This window comes from Plasmodium brasilianum, chromosome 1 (genome assembly GCF_023973825.1).
Source record: "Plasmodium brasilianum strain Bolivian I chromosome 1, whole genome shotgun sequence".
NCBI classification, from domain to species: Eukaryota; Apicomplexa; class Aconoidasida; order Haemosporida; family Plasmodiidae; genus Plasmodium; species Plasmodium brasilianum.
Window position 1 is genome coordinate 415,943 of NC_090114.1, and position 20,162 is coordinate 436,104.

General features: G+C 26.2%; 1 protein-coding gene and 1 pseudogene across 2 annotated transcripts; both read right to left on the reverse strand.

Annotated features, from left to right (window-relative positions):
• Positions 1–99: 99 nt before the first annotated feature.
• Positions 100–4,313, reverse strand: MKS88_000427 (annotated as a pseudogene). Its single transcript has 2 exons — positions 3,317–4,313; positions 103–3,155 (listed from the first exon to the last, which is right to left on the reverse strand). Coding segments are annotated over exons 1-2 (4,050 nt in total).
• A 1,625-nt stretch (positions 4,314–5,938) lies between these two features.
• On the reverse strand, positions 5,939–19,302 carry MKS88_000428 (HECT-type E3 ubiquitin ligase UT; the record flags this gene model as incomplete). Its single annotated transcript, XM_067215317.1, has 8 exons — positions 5,939–5,964; positions 6,264–6,400; positions 6,588–6,722; positions 6,949–7,109; positions 7,283–7,404; positions 7,618–7,714; positions 8,055–18,719; positions 19,222–19,302. The coding sequence occupies 8 exons, from the start codon at positions 19,300–19,302 to the stop codon at positions 5,939–5,941; spliced, it is 11,424 nt and encodes a 3,807-aa protein (XP_067075667.1).
• Positions 19,303–20,162: the final 860 nt, after the last annotated feature.

The following is a 20,162-nucleotide window of genomic DNA, read 5'->3' on the forward strand; positions in this document are numbered from 1 at the left end:
CGTACACCCTTATGCACGTTTTCACTCACCTGCTAATTTACTAGAAAATAGGGATAGCTAAGAACGTTTTATATATGAACAACACATGAAAAAGCTTGTTCAACTAAAAAACTTGTTTTCCAGAATCTCTGAAACACAACTATATTGATCTTCTATATCTAGTGATAATGCTTTTTTCAAAATTTCTATTAAATAAATATTTCTAGGATTTATTTTGATTTGATTAAAGTCAATTTTTATATTTTGTATTTTTTCAATTTCTTTTAAATTGTTGTCTAGTAGGTAACTATTTTTGCAGAAATATATATTATTATTAATTAAATGTAAATCCATTAATTTTATATAATATGAACACGTAATATTATGAAATAAAAAAGAAAATGGTATGACGATTTCTTTATTTTTATTAATTACTTCCTTTTGCCATTTATTTGTAGCCTTATCTTCAAATATATATGGGAAATTTTTAAAAATAATTAAGAAGATAGTTACACCTATACTATATATATCTGTTTTTATACTATATATACCTTTTAAGCAGTAAGGAGACATATATTCTTTTGTTCCTATAATTAAATCATTGTAAATAACCTTCTCTCCTTCATTAATAAATGTTTTTTCAGTATTTCCTGTACATGAAGATAATAACCCATTTTCCATTTCATTTATACTATTGTAATTAAGAGAAGTAGTTTTATTATTGTTTTTATTTATCTTTTTGTAATTCTCTGAATAAGGGGGGTACATCATGATATTATTTCTTTCTTCAGTATTCCCTAGAATTTTACTTGTGTATGCATTATTCAAGTCGAAATTATTTGTTGGAAACGGATTCTTATACAGAATATTTCCGGGCACTTTCGCGTTGTAATGATTTGTCTTATACTCGCTCCTGCCCATCTCTTTTGCCATAACATCATTCATATGAAGCACACCCGTTTTTCCGTCTTTCATTTGAACGTCTATCGCTTGAGCATCTCTCTCTTGATCGTATCTCGCTTGAACGTCTTTTCCCCTAACACCATCCGTATAAATTTCATCTGTGTGAACGGTATTTTCCTCTAATTTATTGACCGGAACCCTTTTAACCTCAATATTATTTTTGTAAAAATCGTCTTTTGTTACCCCTGCATAAGAGAAAGTATCCCTCCACATGGGAATCTCATCATTACCATAAATATAAATACTCATGTCAAAATCAATTATAACAAGTTTCTCAAATTTTTTATCTTTAAACATTAAATTGTCTAATTTAACATCTCGATGAATAATTGAGTGTGCATGTAGTGCATTAATCCCATTTAACAACTGACAGATAATATTTTTTGCTTTCTCAAAAGATATATTTTCCTTCGATACATATTCTACTAAATCTGTACCTTCACATAGTTCCATTACAATAAAAAAATGAGATTGATTTTCTAATACATCATATATTTTTATTACATTCTCATTGTTTATCTTTTGTACAATTTTATATATATTTATGTACGTATTATAACTCATTATTGATAACTGCTTTTCCTTATTTACACTCTTAATAGCAACATTTCTTTTATTATTTAAATCATAACATTTATAAACAAAATTTGAGCAATTGTCTTTTAACAAATTCACCATTTTAAAATTATTTTTTATATGTTCACAATTTTTTAAGCATTCTACAAATCTTTTCTCATTTCCACTTCCAACTAACTCGTTATGACACAAATTATCGCACTCGTATTGCTTTGAATTATTAACATTAAATTGATCAGTGTGTTCTTCATTTTCGTTCAAGATATAAAAATTTTCGTTGTTTTCACTAGAGTTATTGTATTTTTCGTTATTTGTACTGCTGATATTATCTTTTTCGTCCTTTTCATAAATTTCTGCATTATCTGCTTTCCCATTTATTTTTTCTTTATCTTCTAAAATGGCAACTGCATTTTCAAAATGAATGCACAAAGCTGAATGTTCTTCACCTTCCTTTAGTGTATTAACAATTATTTCCTTTTCCACATTACTATGTTCATATAGTTTCTTCTCAAAACATTCATTGTGTACCTTGTTAACAACTGATGCATTATATACAGCGCACCCGTTTCTTATTCGTTCGGTGTGCACCTTAATTTTTGTAATAATATACTTTTTGTCGATTTTCTTGAAAGATTTATTTTTATATATATTTTTCCTTTTTTTTCTCTCCTTTATATGATTGTTATATTTGTCATAACGCTTTTTAACATGCATATTGCTTCTTCCTGTAACTCTTCTTATTCCACATTCCATTCGTTTTACCTTACGTTGGGTCATATCGTTTTTCCCTTTTATTAAGTAATAATACTCACTTCTACTGCTTGAATGTTTTCTTTGGTTCATCGTCCTTCCTTGCACTTTTATTTTTTTAGTCTCAATAGTTTTAATTTCCTTTTTGACCTTTATAGACAAACATTCAGCGCTCCTATTACTATTATCATTATTTAAATTTAACACATTATTAGTAATATCCCCTTTATTCTCTATTTCACTATTTCTAATAGTAGATGCACTCGCACCATTTTCTACTGATAAACAAGAATGACCTAAGTTATAATTCTTATACACTTTCGTGTTCAAACTATTTTTTCCCCTAACGTACATTTGAATTTTGCCATCATTAATATATTTTTTATTACTTTTATTAAAAAGCATAATGTTCCTCATATATTTTGCATTGATACGGATCCCGTCTTTTATATTTCTAGCTGTAGCCTTATTTGATAGTTTATCCGATATATAAGTAATACAAGGGTTCTTATTCTTATGATAATGCTTATATTTAATTTTATTAGTATCTATGCTGTATTTTCCAAAATTATAACATCTAATTATTTTGTATATATTACAAAATAAGGTATTATCAATATATTTTAAAAATTTATTGTACAAGGAAATTACACTCTTTAAATACTTTATTTTTAAAATTCTCCTTTTCATAAATTTGGTAATATCACCATAGTTCTGCAATCCAAATGTTTTTGTTTCTTTTTCCAGTCTATTATGTTTAATTCGCTTGATTTCCAGAAAGTTTATAACTCTTATGCACTTCCTCACTAATTCTTTATATAAATAAATAGATCTATTTTTCCGAATTTCAAGAATGGGATTGTTGTAAAAATATTTTTTTTCAATTTCTTTCTTATATATTTTGAGAAAAAATAAAATATATAATTTATTCCATATAGATGTAAAATTACAAGATACATTTAAAAAGGAGCATACATTTTTTTTTTTTTTCCTTTTTCCTTTTTCTTTTTCTTTTTTTTCTTTTTCTTCTTTTTTCTTTTTAATCTACAATTTTCATGAATCACATTCTCATCTTCCAAATTATTGATATATTGTAATAAGTTAATAGCAGTGGTGTACTTTTTTAACGACAAATATGAATGAATAACATATAACAATCTTACAATATATTTTTTTACTTTTTGAATTCTGTAATATGTTATAAGTTTAAAATAATACCTGTCCAAAGAATAATTCATCTTTAAGTTCATATTTCTTATTAATGACTTTTTTCCAGAATATGCTGAATTTTCATTTTTATCACGCACTTGCAGTAGCATACATGAGTACTGATTATCACCCCTCTCCATTTGATTATTGCTATAGAAAAAATTACCAACCCCCGTAACGCTCGCATTTCTACCATTATTGTTATCTCGGTTTGATGTTATGGTTGTCGCGGTGCTATTATTATTATTACTATTGCTGTTACAATTGCTGTTACAATTGCTGTTACAATTGCTGTTACAATTGCTGTTACAATTGCTGTTACAATTGCTGTTACAATTGCTGTTACAATTGCTGTTACAATTGCTGTTACAATTGCTGTTACAATTGCTGTTACAATTGCTGTTACAATTGCTGTTACAATTGCTGTTACAATTGCTGTTACAATTGCTGTTACAATTGCTGTTACAGTTGCTGTTACAATTGCTGTTACAATTGCCGTTACTATTGTTATTACTACTACTATTACTACCAGCATTGGCATAATAAATATTCTCAATATCAATACAAACTATAGCAGTGGAAGTGTCTCTAACCATCCTCCCTTTCTCATTGCTTTGCACATTATTTGTATTATCTGTTACATATAAACCATAATTTATATCACTCAAACACTTTTCATTTTTTGTACTATTTAAATTGTCCTCTTTTTCAATAATATATTTGTCTCTTGCCGTTTCTATATGAGTCTTAATATTCAATTTACATTTCTTTTTTTTCCTTTTCCTTCTGAGTATTTTGAGTAAATAGTTACACAAAAAACATTTATGTATTTTCATGTTATATACTTTTTTTTTCTTTTCTTTGGAGACATACATAATTCAAACGACAAAAGCTAAGATATAAAAGCTTTTTTTTTTCATAATACTACAATAAATAAAAGAACAAATAAAGCTCCCTTATTTTAGTTAAGGGAAATAAATAGTAGCAGAGTTACAAAAGAAAAATGGAATATAAAAACATAACCAAGACAAAAAATAAATATTAATATTTACTCTTGATAATATTATTAACGAAATTTACTATTCTTCAGTATTTCTTCATTGTAGTCTAGGTTATATAAAATGCGGCATCTGTTATGCGCTATGTGATGTATGTATGATATAAGCATATATCTGTATATACATATATAAAGGCTTATGACTCTTCTTACATTTGTGTACATAGGTATACATAGTTGTTAGGTATAATAAAATGTAGCATTCATTTACAAAGCAAACTAAATTAGGAATACGATATTTTTTAAATTGGAAAAAGTGTTCCTTAGAATTTTACCATAATAATTAGTATTCTTTATTATAAAATGTGTATTAAATGTCCTACGTTAGCTTATATATATAAATATATATATATTATATATATATAATTTTTTTTTTATGATAACACTTAATTAACAAAAAATTCAATTGAGTTGTCACTGAAAATTTTTTCTTTTCTTTTTTTTACTTTTTTCTTTATTTTGTTCTATTTTCTTTTTTTTTTTTTTTTTTTTTGTTACCATGTTGTATACTTTTTATCCTTTTTTTTTTTTTTTTACAACTTTAAAATTTTTGAATTTTTCTAATTTTATTCCTACTTACAATTAATTTTTTTTTTTTTTTTTTTATGTTCTGAAGTGTAAATTTCCTATTTCATTTATGAAATACAGTTTAAAAAAAAAAGTTGTCTATCGTATTTACAACCATAAAAATATAAAAATACAATAAATATAAAGAAAAAAAAAATTAATTATATACTTATATATTAAATTTTTTATATACCAATTCATTATTACACACATTTATTTTAATTAAATGAATTACTTCGTAATAATACTCTCCAACTTATCTGAAAATTAGAATTATGCACCTAGGTCAAATCAAGAAAATTTGTGCTAATAAAAAAATATATTACACATTTTACTAATTTCCATATTTTTTTTTATACAATCTTATTTAATAGTTTTTTAAACAAATTTGTGCCGTTAACAGATAAATACTTCACACATACGTATTTTCACGAATACGTATATATATATATATATATATATATATATATATATATATATATATAATTCTTTTTTAACGAACAATGCTAAAATGAAGGTGTATACACGTATATATTTCTTTATATATTACACAATCATTATGCACGCAATAATAATAAAAAAAAAAAAATACACACAGGATTTTTTCATATGTACACGCAAAAATAAATGTGCTAAATATTCCCTTAAAATTTTACAATACTGCAAAAAAGTAGTCATTTTTTACCATTAAACAACAATTCATAAAACATCATAAAAAAAGAAAGTACTAAACAGAAAAAGAATAAAAAAAAAAAAAAGCTATTTGGTAATATGTTGAAGTTACATTGATTTATGTAATATGCATATTTTAAAAAAAAATGTCCCGGTTGTATGCAACTATGACAGGGAAAAATTTTTTTGACCTAAGAAAATAAAAAATACGCAAAAATAAGTACATATATTGCTAAATATGGGGTAATTTTCCATATATGCGCATATATGTATATACATATATATATATATATATATGTACACGTATGCAGTATGAATAATAACGATTTGGAGAAGATAAGCGTTACTTGAAACTACTACCATCAAGCATTTGTATAATACACACACGTATGTACATACAAGTATGTAACGATAGTAAGATATTTTATGTGTATATATTATATATATATAAACTTAATGCACCCGTAAAAAAAGTAATATATTCCTTTACCTTCATTAATAGCATACAGTAATCTGTTTCTCAACTTTTCTTTATTTTTATAATCTGGTATTTTCAAGTAATTCGTACAAGTCATAACACTCGGCAAATCGTTATTATCTTCCTTTTTGACAACTTTCATTAAGGGCCTACATTTAGTTTAATTATTAACATAATATACAATATAAAACATCAAAATAAGGAATATTTATTAACTAAATAAAATAAAATATATTTCGTTAATACAAAAAAAAAAAAAAAAAAAAAAAAAAATGCTCATTCGTTTTAGTTTAAAAATATAAAATAAATATTTTACGGGTATGTTTTATTATTTACTTTAACGCCGCAAATCCATTATTTGGTAAAGCTGACGTTCCGGTGCAAAATTTTACAAATAATTTCCTCTCCTCTTTGTTAAATTCGGATAATATTTCGATTAAGGTAATAAATGTTACAGAATCGTTCGTGTACCTACGTATGGGGTGAATATGTATTAATACGTACAAATATAAGCATATACATATATATGTATATTAACATACGTACGCATAAATGTATATAATGCAAATTTACCAATACATAACAAATTTACACGTGTACAAATTCATAATGCACGTATACACAATTATACACATTAAATACGCTAATTTTTGAGCATATTTGCCCTTAATTTGAAGATCTTTGTTCTTATTTTTACCCATGATCTGGTTTTATGTAAGTTGATAAATGCAACTGTGTCCAGTGTTCATCATTTTCAATATTACTTCCAAATAAAAATTCGCAAATTTCGTCTTCATCAAAAATATTGGTACAAATTAGTGGTGCAATAGTACTAAAACCAAACCTAAAAGCCCATATCTTCGATGAAAAATACATTAATATTAGTATATTTATTTATTCGTGTTAAGGTGAATCTTGTAAATTTTTCGTATACATTCGTTTGTTTAAACATATATATATATATATATCATAAACATATGCAACAGGTACACATAAGTGTGCTAAATTTATGCATGTGATAAATTATTTACCTGAAATTTTATTCCTTCATATAATGAATATTCAATAGTTTTATTTATGAACAAATCTAAATTTTCATTATTCACTGGAGTGTTTGACCCATTCGAAATCAGCTCAATAGGCGGATAGCTTCCTATCAATTTATGTGGAGAAAAAAAAATAAAAATTGAAATAAAATTTTCCATGTAAAAAAATGACATACATAAATGTATCTACAGAAGTGTGTACATATCTTCACATGACTGCATTCCTGTTTGCTTAAATATTCATGTAACTCCCACTTGATCTATCTTACAAACATAAAACTAAAACATTTAAATGCAAAAAAAAAAAAAAATTTAATTACCTAATAAGGTAAAATCAAGGTATAAATCCTCGACATTTCTGTTTTCTCTTCTATACTCTAATAACTTATTTATACTGTTCATATTTACTTTGTCAACCTGCAAAAGGAATACATACAAAACAAAAAAAAATAAAATAAATAAAATACAAACATAACTGTGCAGATCTATATATGCTTACGTGGTCTCACAAAAAAATAAATATAGATAAATATAAAAATACATATGGCAAACAATGCTTCCGAATTAAGAAGCTAAAATACTATTGCTTTAATCTGTCATGCATTTATATATATATATATATATATATATATATGTGCATATTTACGTATGTACACGTCAATATTTTACAAATACACATCCTCTTAACACGCATTTGTTTATATTGCTTTATTTTATTGTTATATATTTTTGTCTTTTTTCCTGTTCATTGCATTACCGCTTGATAGTGATGTAATTTGGACATGTTCACATACTCGGAATTATTCATTGCGAGATACCAAAATAAGGGATGTAAATTAATGTTGACATTTCTGTTATCTGTTAAAATTTTGGCACATAGTTGACCCAACAACTTGAAATATTTAAATAATCTATTTTCTAACGTATCCTGTTCTATATTATTTCCTGTTTTTTTTTTATTCTTTTCATTTAATTTTTTACTTATACTTTCATTGGCCTTTTTTTTATTAACACATTCGTTCATTTTTTTGTTAGTCGTTGTACTTTCAATTTTTTCAATACTTTCATTTTCTGGCTTATCTCGTATTTCTTGTACAGGTGTTTTATTTTCTATTTCATTAAAAAGAGAATTAATTATATTTTGTGTTACTGTTTGGGTTAACTTTACCTGATTATTTACAGTATTCATTTTTTTTTGCTGTTCACTTTTTTTTTTTATCTGCATATTGTTATCCTCCTTCAAAAAATGATCCTCAAAATCTTTTGTAAATAATTTATATTGTTTCATTTGTACAACTTTATTTTCTTTATCATATGTTTCTTTTTTCTCGTAATCATCTGCTATATCAACATTCAGTTCATTTTCTTCCTCTATTTCCTCACCTTTATTATGCGTAATTTTTTCCCCTTCATTTTTTATTATTTTTTGACCTTTGTCTTTTTTCGATTTCTCGATTTTAGTTTTCTTCACTACATCCACATTTTTTCCTTTGGTACTACTTGTATTCTTATCTAATAATTTGCAACATTGTTTTCCATTTATCTCATCTTTCACAATTGTGTTATTTTTATTTTTTGCCTTGTTCGATGTATCAACAATGGCTTCAGTAGACTTTTCTACTGATGCGTTATTTGAAGAATTATGTATTGAAAAATCTTTAATTTCGCTAAATTTTGATGACGTATTTTTATTATTATTACCTCCTGCTACTTTTTCATTTTTCTTTTTTTTCACTGTGTTTTTCTTTTTTTGTTCATTCTCTGTTCCTTCCATCGATTCCAATTGATTTTCTTCTTCACCTTCGTCTGCATAATCTGCATCAAAGTCTTCCCCTTCCTCGTAATCCTCGTCGTCTTCTTCACACTCCTCATAGTCATCATCATCTTCATCACTATCTATATTACTCTCCTCGTCATATTCACCACCATCATTTTCTTCTTCTTCGTTTTCTTCTTCGTTTTCTTCTTCCTCTTCTTCTTCCTCTTCTTCTACATTCATCTCCCCCTCCTTGCTCTCCTTTCTCGTTGCTCTTTCCTTGGTACTACTTTTTCTATCAGTTGATGTACTCTTTTTTTTATTTTCTTCTGCGCATGTTTCATCCTGTCCTGCATAGCTTCTGATTCTTTTTTTTTTATTTTTTTCTGAATTTACGTATTCCTCTTCACCCAAATTTACCTTCTCTTCCTTTATGTCAAAAGTGCCGCTTTTTTTGTATGACAACGTATTAGTAGCTACACTCGAAGATTTCTGTGTATGTGTATCGTCGTTATCATCCATATAATGTTCATCATAGCTGTCATCATCATTATCATCCTCATAGCTATTATCTTTATAATAATCATCATTGCTATTGTTATTATCTTTCTTTTTTTGTTTTGTCTTTTTTATTCCTACCTTGGGTGATAATTCCTCTTTTTTATTATTTTTCTTCTCTATAGCTTTTTCTTGATCCTTCCCTTTTTTCTTTTTTTTCCTGTTACTGTTACTGTTGATATGTTCACTGGCATCTGCGTTCATCGTACTTTTTTTCTTACTATTGCTACCTCCATTGTTTTTACCTCCACTGTTTTTACCACCACTGCTGTTATTCCCATTGTTGTTACTTCCAACATTGATTGTGTTATTATCGCCCTTTTTGCTGTTTTTCCTAACATTCTCAATATGCTTCTTACTCTTTTTACTTCCGATTTTAGTATCTAAGAATTCAACTTCAGACATATCATCGTACTTGCTCAAATTCTTATTAAAACTTTTACTGTCCTTTTGAAATATATTTGAATTCATAGAATAAAGGAAATGATTAATTAAATTATTAACAGAATTGTAACTGCTTGCATTTGTCCCTTCACTAATCACATTCACTCTCTTGTTTACTGATGAGGATTGATATGAACTGGAATTATATGAATTATACGAATTGTGCGAATTGTGCAAATTGTGCGAAATTAACGAATTATACGATTTATTATTGCTATTATTATTATTCAAACCCATTAATTCCGAATTTTTGGGTTTCTTTAATAAATTGAAATCGAAATTATTCAAATCAATTTTGTAGGAGAGGGGAAATAAATAATTATCTTCAATTTTAAATAATTTAAGCTTTTCTTTTTTTAATTCCTCTATTACTTCATTATAAAATTCTAAAGATGGACCAAGACCTGTTCCCTCCTCATTAAAAAATTCGATATCTAAATAAGACGGAGTAATATAATTCGAATTAATAAAATGTAAATGGTTAAAGATGCGAAAAGATGAGTCAATCATTTTATTTCGATGTAACTTAATTTTTGTTCTCGGTAAAGCTAAAGTTGTATTATCAGACAAAAAATTAAATAACTTTTTTTTATCACAATTATATGTATAATTTGCACATACAGATAATAAATGTTCTTCTGTTAAAATTCTATTACCAAAATTTACTTTTTCATTAAACTTTTCTACTAATTCTTTTATTTTCTGTTTATAATTATATAAACCTCTATAATTCCCAAAATATATTATTTCAAAAAAGAGCAATCTAATATCAATATCGATAACAAAATTGAACAGATAAAACACTTTATACACCCATGATGGTAACTTTTCACTAAATATAAATAAAGGATTGTTTAAATAGTACATTACCTTGTTATTTAAACTGTTCAGAACGAAGTGCTTCTTTTTTATGTCTTCTATTCCAACTGAAGGCATGCTTTCTTCACTCTCATTGATGTTCTCAAAAAATAAATATTTCATATTGTTTATTTCGTTCATAGTTTCTTCATTAAGCATATTGCTTGACTCATTACTTTCTCTACACATTATCATTTCTTCGTGTTTGTTATTCATGTAAAAACTAAGGAGCGACGGAATGTTACACATTTTGAAATGTTTACACAGTAGAAATAAAAATTTATAAAATAAAAAATTGTACATATTCTCTATAAAAATATCTTTATCATCATTATTTCTCTTCCCCATATAGTAATGCATGTTTCTACTACGAGAATCTACTTTCTGTTTTATTGATTCTTGATTTTGGAAAAATTCGTCCAATGCTGCTTCTCCTGACGTATCATTTTCTACATCGTTTTTTATATGATTTGTTCTAATCATTTCACTATACATTGGCATGTAATTATATAGCAAATAAAATTCTTTCTCATTATGGTAAATACTGCTACTATGCCATTTCGACGAATCGCCCAGTTCTTCCGAAGTACTATCCACAGTTCTATCTGCATCATTCGCCCCTACCTCGGAATAACTACTACTATTCTTATACTTTTTAAATAGCATTTTTTCCCTATTTCGATGCCTCTCAATATTTTCCATATCACTTCTACAACTATATTTGTTTCTACCTCCAAATTCCTTGTTCATTAGAAAACTTGCGTTATGCAAATGGGTACTGAGCATAACATCCTTGTTAATATAATGATCTTCAAGGAAAATAAGTTCTGTTACTTTCATCATTTCCATTTTTAAATAGGTTGATAAATACATAGAATCACTTTCTACATGTTTTCTTTCAGAAAGGAAGAAATTCATTTCTTTGTTTTTATATTTATCTTTTATATAATCTATTAAATAAGATGAATTCTCATCTCCCTCCTCGGAATTATATTTCTTGTCACACCACATAATAACATCATCATCTCCATTATCCTCTTCACCATAATGATTATAATGATCATAATGATTATCTTTACTTGAGTATAGTACAGTGCTGCTACAAACTCTTTCCTCCATTTCGTTATAATTGTTTTCTCCTTTCTGAAAATTGCTCTTAATTCCATTTTTCAACATATCAAAAAAATTCCTTTTTTTGTTTCTTTCTTCTACTTCGTCCGAGTTCCTATTTATATCAGATAGCTCATTAGAATTATACAAATGCTTTACTAAATCGAAAGATATGTTGTAATAATTATATTTCTCGTTAATAATTTTACAACACAACGGTGTATCTATGCTTGTCTTTATTTTTTTATAAGTAACCGAATCAACATAGGAACATATATCATCTTCCTTATCTTGACTTTCATATAATTTCCTCTTCTCCTCAGTATAAAAATCAACAACAGTATTGTTATTACTACTACTAGTCCTTTTTTTTTTTGAAGTGCCAATCAAGCTACTTTTACTACTAATTAGTTCATCATTTAACAACTCTTCATATCGTTCATTGTTTTTTCTTTTCTTAATAATTTTGTAATTTATTCTATGAGAATTTGCACTATTACCTATGCTTCCACCAGTACTATTAATACTACTAGAATTATTGTTCCATAAATATTTTATTTTATTTCTAACGTTGTAATAATTTGTTGGTAAACTTTCTATAACATCATTATAAACATAAAAATTCTCTATATTATAAAAAATATTTTCTTCATTAATACAAGCAGAATTTCTGTTCATGTAATACAAATCACTTAATTTTATTAAGTACTCAGAGAGGCATGAATCCTTATGTACATCAACACCATTAATTGATATGATAACTAAATCATCCTCTTTTGAGTAGTACTTTGGGTAAAAGTTCTTATTACTCTTATTAATATTTTTCCTTATATAGTTTTCTATCTTATTAAAAGATTCGAATATGTTAAATGATCCCTGCATATTTTTTGTTTTCTCTAACGCATTTCTTCCATAGTACAGCAAACGATGTGTGATATCCTTGGTATATAAATTTCGATCCAATTGAAGATTTTTCTGACTTCTCTGCAATCTATTACTGCTGCTATTAATGTTAATGTTAACATTACTTCCTCCGCTAATACTAATATTCCTACCTCCACTTGAAACATTATCGGTTAACGATTTTTTATAACCTGCATTGTTCGTTTTAGAACTCATGGAGAATTCCTCCACGTAATTGCTAGTTCTGTCATTTTTTAAAAAATTTCCTTCTCTTCTACTTTGTGCCTTAACTCTTTCTTCTCCCTCTTCATTCATATCAGTTTTCAATTTTTCTAAATGCATAGAAATAGGTATTCCTTTGTTCAACGAATTAAAGATAGAAATATTATCAATATATAATCCGTTTCTTCTTAAATGCATAGGAAAATGACAGTTATAGTTATTATACATGCTTTTATTTTTTTTCCTATCAACTGTTAGGTTATTATTATTATCGTTAAATATGTATTCGTAAAAAGAATCCTTCGGTATATAGTCCAAATATTTATAATTATTTGTACTAAAATAATCATATAAATTATATTCTTTTTTGTTATCAGTAAATTTATTTCCTTTTATTTTTTCTCTACTCATTTGTGCGTTAAACATAGAGTTATCTGTTACTATGTCAACATCTTTGTCTTTTACCTTTTCTCTTATTATTTCTACTTCTTTATCTAATTCTTTTATGAAATCTAAAACAGGTGTTCCTTTGGGTTCGCCCTTCTTCTTCTCCTTATCCTTTTCTTTCTCCCGCTCTTGTTCCTTATCCTCCTTCTTCATTTTCATCTCCTTCTGTATGTTCTTTATTATTTGTATTTTCTCATGATTCATATCCAAATCGGCACCTTTTACTTTCCTTAGTTCATTTTTGTTTCTTCCCTTCTGTTTTTCTATTTCATTTCCCTTTTTCAAAGTTCTATTTTTTAAAAGTTCAGTTTCTTCATTATGCACACATGAATCTACCTTATTCTCTACAATATTTTCTATAAAACAATCTTTATTATTACTTGGATCATCCTTACATTTTTTCTTTTTCTGTTTTGTGCTTTTCACTAGAGTTTCATTATTACTCCTTCTATTTCTTGAATTTAAATTGGTGAAGTTACTGTTATCAATTTTTAGGGATGGGAAATCATCGTAATTTCCTTTCCATGATATTACACTACCCCCTTTTTTACTTTGCTTCTTCTCCAAATCCTCTTCTTGTCCTTCTCCTTCTCTCAATACTCCTGCTTTTGCTGCTACTCCTCCTTCCTCACATTCCTTCTTATAAGCATTTTCTCTAAAAAAGTATATGGGCAAATTATCATACATGTTTAAACATTCCTTTGTTAGATTTATAAGTATTGAACAACTCGTAAAGGAAAGATTATTCATAATCAGATAATAATGATATGAATCAAAAATATTTGTTACTAGTAATTTCATTGTGTTATATTTATTTTCATCAATATCTTCTATATTCCTTTGTACTAAATCATAAACCATAGAATACAGCATTTTTACACTATTTAAAAATAAACCATGCACTACTTCTTCCTTTTTCTTATTATTAACAAACAATAATGCAAATAAAAATATATATAATCTAATATTTCTATCAATACTTTTTAATAAATTCAAAACATTCTTTTTGTTCTTTTCTCTAAACAGTACATCATCCTGCACTAACAATTTCCCTCGTTTGTTTTCCTTCTCTACATTTTTCAGCTCATCACAGTAAAACAATTTTTGAAATAAAAAAAAATATAAACGCTTTGCAATGTTATATTGATAGAAGTATATAGATGCATCTTCATTCATTTTTGATAAATTATAAAACAAATTAATTAAATAGAAATAACACAAAACCATTTGGTTATAGCACGTAACCTCATCTACAATTAGTTCACTTATAACCAGCGGTGAAACGTTATCATTTTTACATCTTTTCATATTTTCATAATTTAAAAATATAGTCATAAATTCTAATGCAACATTTTTCAATTCTCTATCTCTATTAAAAAATAGCAAGTTCCTCTCACTTATAATATTACTGCCACAATTACTACTGTTGTTGTTTGGACCACCATCTGAGCCGTTATAATACAAGTCATAAAAATATGAAAAAATAATGTTATATATATTTTTATTACTGCAAATGAAATTACTTTTTCCCAGCATATCTATTTCCTCCTTTTTCTTTAGTAAAATTTTATTTATAATATTTTTTAAAACAGCTAAGTAGAAACAACTTCTGCTACTGTTTAGCATGTATGTATTGTTCGAAATATCATCCACTTTGTTACATGTGCTACGATTAATAGTTTTCGGTTTATAACTGCCATGTAAGATACTAACATTGTCCATAATATTTTTGTTCACGTCGCTTGTTCCCCTATTCATTGTTTCTCTCAATAATGAGTAAGCTGGATTGTTCGAAATTAAAAATATAAAATGCTCAACTATTCTACATATAACAATTCCACTAATAACTGAGGATTCGGATAAATTATTTAAAATAATACTTCTAATAAAAGAATATATTTCTTTATAAAAAGAAAAGATATATTCTAAGCACTCTACAAATTGTGCATTATTGTAATATGTAAACGAAATTTTATACATTGATATAAAGACTGATAAAGCAATAACTATGCACAAATACTTAATATCGTAATATAACGTTTCTTCATAGATTGAATATATATTTGGTATAATTATTCTAATCAAAGTTAGTAAATAGTGAAAATTATTTTTATAAAATATTAACTTATGTTTCTTAACATCTACAGGAAATTTATACAATATATATCTACACATGTCGTAATTAAAAAAATTTTCACCACCTTTTTTTTCCTTATCAAAATAGGTAGATTTTTCCTCCTGTTCTTCTTTATTTACACTATCATTTTCACTCCTCTCATTTTCTATATTTTCAAAAAACATTTTATCATTTATGTTTTTTTTCTTTTCAAATTCGTAAATTAGTAAACCATCAAAGGTACACATAGGAAGAAAAGAATATAAGGTAAACAAAATATAAATTATTAAAAAATTATTATTTTGAAATTTTTTATTTTGCAGAAATTCATTGAACTTATTTAAAAAGTCACTATTACAAAAATTTTCTAGTATATTATTACTGTAATGCACTAATATGGATATTATATAAAACGTTTCCATAAAAGCATATAAATTATCCTCTATTTGACATTCAATTAATAGCTTTATTATATTGTTTCGAATGTTGATATTATAAATACTTTCTATTTCTGCACTTAACTTTAAATACGTGCTTTCATTACTGTTTAAATGAATCATATTTTGTAACAACTTATTCGAATGGTTCGCATTATTATTTATTTTCATTTCATCTTTAAGCGCTCCTTCATCCTTATTTGCATCTCTTAAGCTGTTCCTAAATTTTGCCGAATTGGTATCATTATTACTATTACTATTACTATTACTATTATTATTATTATTATTATTACTATTAATAATATTATTTACGTTCCCATGTTTTGTATTAACTTTTTTATTTTTTTCTTTACAAAGTGAATCTTCACCGATTGAGGAAGATATATTCTCTTTCACCTTACTATCATCCATAATATTTTTCAAAAAGGAGCTAAGAAAACTAATATTTTTATTCGAATTGATATTTTTACGTGTGCCACAACCAGAGTATTCGTCATCTAAAATATATACGTCTTCTTCTTTTTTCACTCCCTTTTTACTACCTTTTTTGATAACACTATTATTGCTCTTATTTTCTTTTAAGTTGCTGTTCTCCTTTCTGTTGCTTCTGTTCGTCTTTTCGTAATTACAACTATCAGACGTGTTCACGTCTTTAGTTACAACCATTTTTTCTTTATCATTATTTCCTTTTTTTTTCTTTTTCGTTCTGTTTTGTTCTTCTTCTTGTTCTTCATCCAATTCTTCTTCTAATTCTTCTTGTTTTTCTCCTTGTTCTTCTTCCTGTTTTTCTTTCTGTTCTAATTCTTGTGCTTCTTCTTGTTCTTCAAGTTCTGCTTCTTCCTCTTTCTCCTTCTCCTCTTCCTCTCCTTTCACCTCTTCTTTTTTGGTGCCCCTTTTTGGCTTCTTCTTAATCTTCTTATTACTCGATGTATCCCTTTTTTTCTTTGATTCCTTGTTAGCGTTTTTACTACGATCCTTAATATTAGTGTATGACACATTCTCCTTATTCATAAAATCGCAACCATGCTCTTCATCTGTTATTTCTATAATCTCCTCATCCTCACCTTGATCTACTTCTACGTTCTTTTCTTTTTCATCCTTTAATACATAAAAGGAGGACAGCATGTCCACTCTTTCCTTCTCCTCATAAGTGCTAAGATTACTATTACCATTATTATCATTTTTTTTTTTCTTCTTTTTCCCCTTTTCCATTAACTTGCTTAAATAGGATGTTTCTTTGTGATTCTTTTTGAATATACATCTTGCATCAACATTTGATTCAGATGTTTCACGCTGTTCTTTTCTTCGTAAATTATTTTCATCTTCCAGTCGTAAGGAAATCATTTTATCAAGTAAGGATCTCCACAAGGTACATATAATATTTAATATATGTATATAATGAAAATGAAAAAAATTAACAAATATGTTACAATATGGTGTAATATACTTTGTAATATGTTTATATTTCTTTATATTATTAATCATCTGAATGATGCAAAAAAATATTTTTTTTTGAATATTAACATTGTAAAAATCTATATGCATTAACATATACTTAATACTTTTTTTTTTTAATATAAGCATAGGATCCTTTTCTACTAATTTTTCAAATATTTTTAAGATTACTTCAGCAACATCTATATATTCTATATCATTTAGTTTTTTATTTAATATATTCACACCGTCTTTATTATTAATTACATATTTTATTGAGTTGGGGTATATATCTAAAATGGTATATATACAACATGTCGCCGTATATATAATGTTAATATATTTTACATCTATGGCACATGCATCGTTAAGAAATATTTTTTCATTTTCTGATTCTATACTACATTCGCTTGTAATACTCGATGAGTTACTTGAGTTTTCTGAGTAGGAAAAATAATCGCTGCTTTCATCATCCTCAGAATTTATTACAATTTCCTTTTTACTAACACTATACAGTTCTTTCGGTTCCTTCATCTCACTCAGCTCTTTCGCTTCTTTAGTTTCTTTCGCTTCTTTAGTTTCTTTAGCTTCTTTAATATCTTTCAGCTCCTTCAGTTCTTTCTTTTCTACCTTTTCGTCCTTTTCCTCCTTATCTTCCTGTTCTACTTTGACTACTTCTTCGTCCTCATTCTTCACATCCAAAATTTCGACTGACTTTTTCTTATCTTTATCATTATTGCTATTACTGCTCTTATCTATATTTTTTTTTTTTTTCTTCTTCTTCTTTTCCTCCTTACTCTCACTATAGTCTAATTCACTATCAATATCCTCATAATCTGACGTATAAACTCCAATATGCTCTTGTATTATCTTGAAAAAACTATTTAAACCACTACCAACTAAGTCATTTATTTTATCTGAATTTAATTTTTTCTCATTACCCCAACTTTTTGACGTATTCTTGTTACTACTACTATTGTTATTATTATCATTCCTTTCATATACACTATTATAACTTATGTGTGGATTATTAATTACATGAATCAGCACATTTATATATTCTTCCAGGTGCGAATTGCTTAATCCACCGTCTGCTGATAAATTCAGTTGTTCATAAAAATCGTTCAACGCAGCTAACTGTAAAAATAACACAAAGAATATACATTCATAATGTATACATACGCATACACGCATATAATAACATATGTAACATAACATATAAGATATAAACAGAATAACAAAATGGATGAATCTAGTAGGAGAAATTATTAAAAATGCAAACACAGGGGGGCTAAAAAGACTAGGCATCAATAAAACGTTACAATGTCCTATTTAATGATACAAGAAACTAGCTGCATAATATAACATTGTACATATGCCCACATTCTGATATACATACAGATATACTGTATATGCACAAATACACAAGTGTGTATCTTAGTATGTGTGTTAGTATGCATATTCATATATACACCCAGAAATATGATGTAACGCAAAAAATTGCGAAGAAATTTTGCAAAAGGTGTGAAGATCATTACATAAAAGAAAGTACATACGAACATAAATGTATATACACAAAATGTCAACACGATTTTACAAAAATAAACACCAATTTATCAAAACAAAATACAAATTTTACCTTTTCCGACTCATCCCCATTTTTTATACTATTTATGATATACGAATACTGAGAATTTTCAAAAACCAAGTATTTTTTCATTATAATTAATTAAATCACAATATTGCATACTTATATCTAATGTAGAAAAAGAATTAAAAAGGTATATATAATACTATACGTAATTCGTATAAAATGAATAATTATAAAATAATGAAAAAAAAAAAATATATACATGTATATATATAATATACTGTATATGCCTATGCCTTGATATAGCGCTAATAAATTATATACATATATATATATATTCTTAATATCTTTTTTATTTTAAAAAAAGTAATCAAATATAATCTGAAAATGCATTATATATAATATGTGCAAATATAAAAGTAAATTCGTATATGGCGAATGTATTTATATTTATGTATATTTGCTGGGGACATGTGTATATGTATGCATATATACATACATAAATACGTGTATATTATATATATATATAATATATGTACGTATGGGATTGTTTTTAAAAGAGCTAAAATAAGTATGTTTCATTCATTCCAAAAATGAAAAAAAAATAAAATAGAATTTAGTAAAATAGGAAAAGTAAAATAAATTCTGTAAATAAAAAAAAAAAAAAAAAAAAAAGCAGCAGAAATTATATAATACAGTAAAATATTTTAAAATATAAAATAAAATGAAAGTATAACTGTTGCTGCTGTACGTATTTCTTTTATTATAAAAAATAATAGCTTCATAAAAGAAAAGAGTTAATATTATATTTATTATGTCATCTTTTTTTTTTTTTCAAGTAGTAAAATTAAACAATTATTATTATTACTTTTCTTTCACGCAGAAAAAAAAATTATATATACAAAATAAATATCAACTTCACAGTGCTTTTTTTTTTTTTTTTTTTTTTCTGATTATTATTTTTTGGCATGTTTTGTGGTGTACAAAAA